General features: G+C 46.2%; 1 protein-coding gene across 1 annotated transcript in view; it reads right to left on the reverse strand.

The window, feature by feature from the left end:
* Window positions 1–6: 6 nt before the first annotated feature.
* LOC100742573 (homeobox protein abdominal-B-like) overlaps window positions 7–5,422 on the reverse strand; it is a gene marked incomplete at its 5' end in the record, with an annotated part of 5,647 nt that continues 231 nt past the window's right edge. Inside the window, 2 exons of the mRNA XM_024371684.1 lie at window positions 7–535; window positions 5,338–5,422. The exon at window positions 5,338–5,422 is cut by the window's right edge and continues 231 nt beyond it. Coding sequence (XP_024227452.1) covers window positions 87–535; window positions 5,338–5,422 — 534 coding nt within the window. The remainder of the gene's footprint in view (window positions 536–5,337) is intronic.

A 5,422-nucleotide genomic window follows, 5' to 3' on the forward strand; every position in this document is an offset into this window, starting at 1 on the left:
GTCCCGGTCCCGTTTCCGACGCAACCGTTCGTTGAGCCATGGCTATGATGATGATGGCCGAAGACGACCCCAGAGAAGGCCACGGGTCACTGATGATGCTTCGCGGAACCGTTTGCGTGGTGCGCCTGCGCGACCACGTGGTGACTCGAGGGTGGTGCGTGTGCGGCGCTCGGATGGTGGTGGCTACCGGTCGCCGCGTGATGATTCGCGTTGTTGGCGCTACTGTTGTTGTTGTTATTCTGCTGTTGCGACTGCCGTTGACTGTTCTTCTTATTCTTCATTCGTCGGTTCTGGAACCAAATCTTCACCTGTCGCTCGGTTAGATTTAGGTTGCGCGCGAGCTCCCATCGCTTCTGCTTCGACACGTACGCGTTGAACAGGAACTCCTTCTCAAGCTCGAGCGTCTGGAACTTGGAGTACGGCTTGCGTTTCTTTCGTACCGTCACTTGACCGGTCCATTCCAGAGGGTTCGAGCTTCCGCAACCAACGCCCATCCCGGGTACGCCGACACCGACGCCGACTCCCGCCAGGGAACCTGCGGGAAACAACGAAGATGGGGAGGAACCCCACATCACTTAACACAATTAGTTTGCCGGTAACAAACAACCTAGTTGCTAGCTAGGAATATAGCCGATGAATAAATTTGCTTCGATATTGAGATTGCGCTCATCGAAAGTAATCAAATTTTCAGAATAATATATTCGTACGAGATTAAAAAATAACTTCCACTCGATCCGTTGCTACTCGATAGCAATTACCGTATTCTCGATCTCGCGTCCCAATGCGCCCCGGACAAAGAAAATCGCCATACCCGTTCCTTTTTTCCGCGGCTCGTCCAATTATTAGATCCGTACAAGTCGACAGAAACGAGAGCAAATACATCGGTTCGTTGGTCGACGTATCGGCGCGTAACTATATAATACCGTTAGTCTTTGTTCCGAATGAAATCTCTATTGACACTGGTTACGTGTTATAAACCGAACCAAACAGACCGATCGATACTGTGATACCGTCTCCCGATTTCCCGACAGATGAACCGATCTGTTTACCATTTGGAATTAGTACTATGAATACGACAACATATCCTGCTGACATTAACAAGAGAGAAAAAATCTCATTTAAAAGTCGATAAGCGTAATACTCGAGTGATCGTATTAATCGACGTATGTATATCCCAATATCGTAAGCGACGCTTTATTGATATTTATATATAGGCTTTCGGAATTAACCCTTTCGAAACGAACCTTTTTCCCGTCAATAACCAACGACAAACGCGATATAATGATATTTAACGTAGTACGTTGGGCGGTTAAAAAAGATAAGGCCAAGCATATTTTTGAAATAGGGATATATAATCCCATGTGTCTTTTATAGTACACACTGTTTACACAATTTTTCACGTTATGTTACGAACCTGACGCTATCTACGCGAAATACGTTGCGAATAGCGGTCGTAAACAACTTATTCGGGAAGAACTGAAGTTTGCGTTGGCACGTATTTTTCCGATAGTCTCGAAGGGGTTAATTAATTTAAAATTATCTCTTCGCGATCGTGCTCCGGTCGAGGAGAGGGAAAACTGGTACAGTTATAGTGGATATTAAATTTTCCGTGAGAGGTTAATAATTGCATTTACTAGGTACGAGTTTTAAACTGGTTTCTCAGTACAGCATCGTAAACGTGCAAGTGAGGCTAATTCGATCTTTAAAATATCGAAAACGGAAGAAGAAAGAAAATCGTGATTTCAAATTCGTACGATGAATATCGACATAACGAATATAATAATTCCAAGAGATAAAAGGATCCCTGAAATAACGAAGTTTCTTCAATTAAAATTTCGCTGATTAAGAGGATGCGAGGTCAGGAAATCGTGAAATTCACACCCAAAGCGTTTCCTGGCGCTACAGCGTGCGTTTGACGAATGCGTGTATTGTGTAAATACGTGAGGCACATACTTACACAAAGGGTTCGCCGCGACGCGACGCGACGCGACGGGCCGAGGAGCCGATATAATTGGACCGGGCGTACTAACCGACCGGAAAACATGAAATGGAAACGCGAAACACGGTACTGTTAGTACATTTCCCGTCGTAGCCGGTGCAGCGGTGGTTCAAGACCGTGCACGAATCGCGCGATCGTTCGCCTCGCGAATTTTTCTATTTGCCAATTAAAACGTTCGACGACGACAACAACGTCCAACGATTTCCAGCAATTTTAAAAAAAGAGTTTCGTTTCTCTCGTAAATTAATTCTTTTTTTAATTTTATGACAATAAATTCGGATATATTGTGTTCTAGTCGAAAGTAATAAGTCGTGTGATCTAAAAATTTATTTACGGTCGCGAGAGGTTAATCTCGTTCGTATTATACGTTCCGTCTTTCTTGATTCGCGGTACAAAAGGTACTGTACGATCGAAACATTGTCTTATCGTTCGTTGTTCGACGTAGAACTATTATAAAAAAAGATTGCCCATAGTACAAGTCCTTGTAAATTAGGTGCGTAGTAAAGGTGAGATATAAATAACGTCTTTTTGGAAGAGGTCGCCCAATGCTCGAACGTAGCGTGCTTGAAACGAAGGGATTACGAAAGCGGTCCGCCTGTCCGTCTATCTTTAACCCAAGTACGGACAACGATGGCGAGTAATCGTTGCAAAGCTACGAATGCAACAGCCTCGCGAGCTTGGCAACGTTACACGCTCGTCAGCCCAACTAAATTGCACTTTCCCACCTGCTACTCCCCTTGTTGAATCTCATCGACGTTATTCACAACCGTGTCTCGATTCTCAAAACGCTCCTATGTCCTCCTCGGGATTGTTATTTCCTAACAAACACGTTCCAACGAGGAATTTTATTAAAGCAACCGAAAATAGGCGAGTTTATTTACAACCGAAATAGCGCGATCGTCGAGAGACGAATAAATTTTAACGTGCGGCGGTCGAACTTAAAGACTTGCTCTTTGTTATCGTTTTTTAAGAAAATCTTCCATCCTTCTCCTCGGCCATAACTTTAGAAATGTCTTATCGTAAACGGTCGATTAAAACATAGCAAGATCGGGAAAAATGTACCAAACATTTCCCACTCTCTTTTTTTATAGAGGCTGATTCGAGTTACGTCTTTTCTTCCTATCGTATTAGAGCACGTAACATCCTCCCTCTGGTCATCCGCCTATCCTCTTCTATATACGTTTCTCCCGTTCTAATTCTTATTTTCCCGCACCCCGTAGTTTCTATCGTTTCTCGATGCCAGTTCCTTCCGTTTCGTCCCGTTTTCTTCTATTTCGTTTAACGTACCTTTGCTTTCGTTCGTTTTGTTTCGCGAACCCGATTGCACAAGCGAGAGAAAAAGATGTATCGCCGAATAAAACGTTGGAATACGCCGATCGTTCTAACGAAGGTCGGAATTCTTACGAATGTGAATACGCGGTAGGGACGTGTAAAGGGGCACACGGAGCTGCGGGATAAATGACGTATCGATTTGCGGCAGGCGTGCTACCAGCAACGAGCGTGTTACGGTTATCGCGCCAACCCTCGAAACAACCACTGTCCACGATTTACTGATATCAACGCGACGAAAGCTTTTCCCTCTCCGACCATCTAGATACGACTATCTATTGTAATTTCAATTTAGCAGAACGGTTTAACGCGAAAGACGAAGCGTTAATTTCGAAGGAGGACGAATCGAGTTTTCGATCAGAAACTAACCGAGTACAGTAACTGGAAAGATAAAACATCGGGGACGGTGTACGATCAACGATGGCTCGCGCGATCAGATCGTAACTCGAAATATCCCTAATTAGACCACGACCAAGGGGATCGAAAAGCGCGCGATAAATTAAAAAGCGAAACATAGGAGGTCCTTTAAAGTTGCAAAGTGGCTTTTAAACGACGAGCGCGCGTCGTTTCGTTGCAACCGGTCTTCTTGTGACGATAACGTTACCCAACCAGGAAGACGTTATCTGATCGGTTGCGAACGATGGATCGTGAACAGCGGTAGCTGTCGCGGTCTGCGCGACTTGTCCAAAAACCGCGCTACCGTTTGGTCGAAAGCATTCGGGAAAAGCTACGCGTTGAAGACGATGCCGCGACGACGCGGTCTCGTATACCAGACAGACGAACAAAGATAATGGAGCTGCCATCTATTGGGGGACGGTTAAACTATACGCGGCGCTCGTATTCTGTTACTTTGTATGGATCGCACGCCTGCGCGTGCACCTCCCTACCACGCATACGATTAACTTCGGGGCCGAGAGTCGAGAGGATCACGCGAACGTTATCTCGTTTATCGGGCCGAGCTTGGCCGTATGAGCAACTACCGTGTCTCGTATTTTCCTATTCTTTACGATTTCGAAGAGCCACGCGCGTACATTCCACCGGCCTCTATAATATCCTATTGCCGATCAAAATCTCCAGCTCGTAGCTCTAAACCGAGCCAATCTTTCCGTTCTGCTACGACTCTTTGGCGACGAGGAAAATACGATTCGGTCGTGGCATTGAATATGTCAGCAGTACGTTTGCATATGTTTTCAACGCCGACAGAGTTCCAACTGGTTATGCAAGTAGCCGAGCAAGGACCTACGGACGTTCCGTAGACGTACAACGGGTAAAAAGATATCCAAACGGATTAAAAGCCGAAACAGGGCGAACCGAATGATGGATGGATACGCGAAAAGAAATTGGCGACAGCGTTTGCGAGAAGGAAAGCGAGAATGGCCGTTAGTAGGAGAAGAATGAACGGCTGCACGGGTCATGGAACGGATCAGCTGATCGGAGGCGCACGCCAGAGTTTACGAGTTACGGCCGCCAATAAACCTGCCGTGGTTCGTTGTTGCTCATGCGACGTTTCATGGGTTCCAGGATCCCGAGGAAAGGACGTCGAGTGGGGACGAAAGAGAATGACCAAATACGTGAATGAACGATGACTGAATCGCTAGTGCGACAGGTCAGGATCTTCGCGAATTTCGACCATTTAAATTTTCTGTGCATCCCTCTCGATCTTACTCTTTTCGTTTCTCTCTCTCTCTCTCTCTCTCTCTCTGTTTCTCGCCGACTCGTTTCAAGGCCGAGCTAGAAGAGATTCGAAGCACGATCTCGTGACTTTTGGACGACGTTTCGTTTCCCTGCGGACTCGCCGGAGCACGTACAGTGGATGACCTTGCGTTTACGAGCAAACAAATTTTGCGCGGTTCGCGAGTTACGTTAGAACCTAGTCCATCGAACGAAGAACAGCAAAATCAAGCGCGTATGTAGAGAAAGTACGTGGTATACGTTACCTTAGTGGCAGATCCTACTGGAAGAAAAGAAGATAGATTAAAGATGAAAAAGAAGACAGAGTCGATGCTTACCTGGAGGTGGGTACGGACTGGAGGTAACAGGTTCGGGCGCGCCGTAATTCCTAAGGCCGCCGTATCCGTCATGCGGGAAAGCGCC

This window comes from Bombus impatiens, unplaced genomic scaffold, assembly GCF_000188095.3.
Source record: "Bombus impatiens unplaced genomic scaffold, BIMP_2.2 scf_1506, whole genome shotgun sequence".
Taxonomy (NCBI): Eukaryota; Metazoa; Arthropoda; class Insecta; order Hymenoptera; family Apidae; genus Bombus; species Bombus impatiens.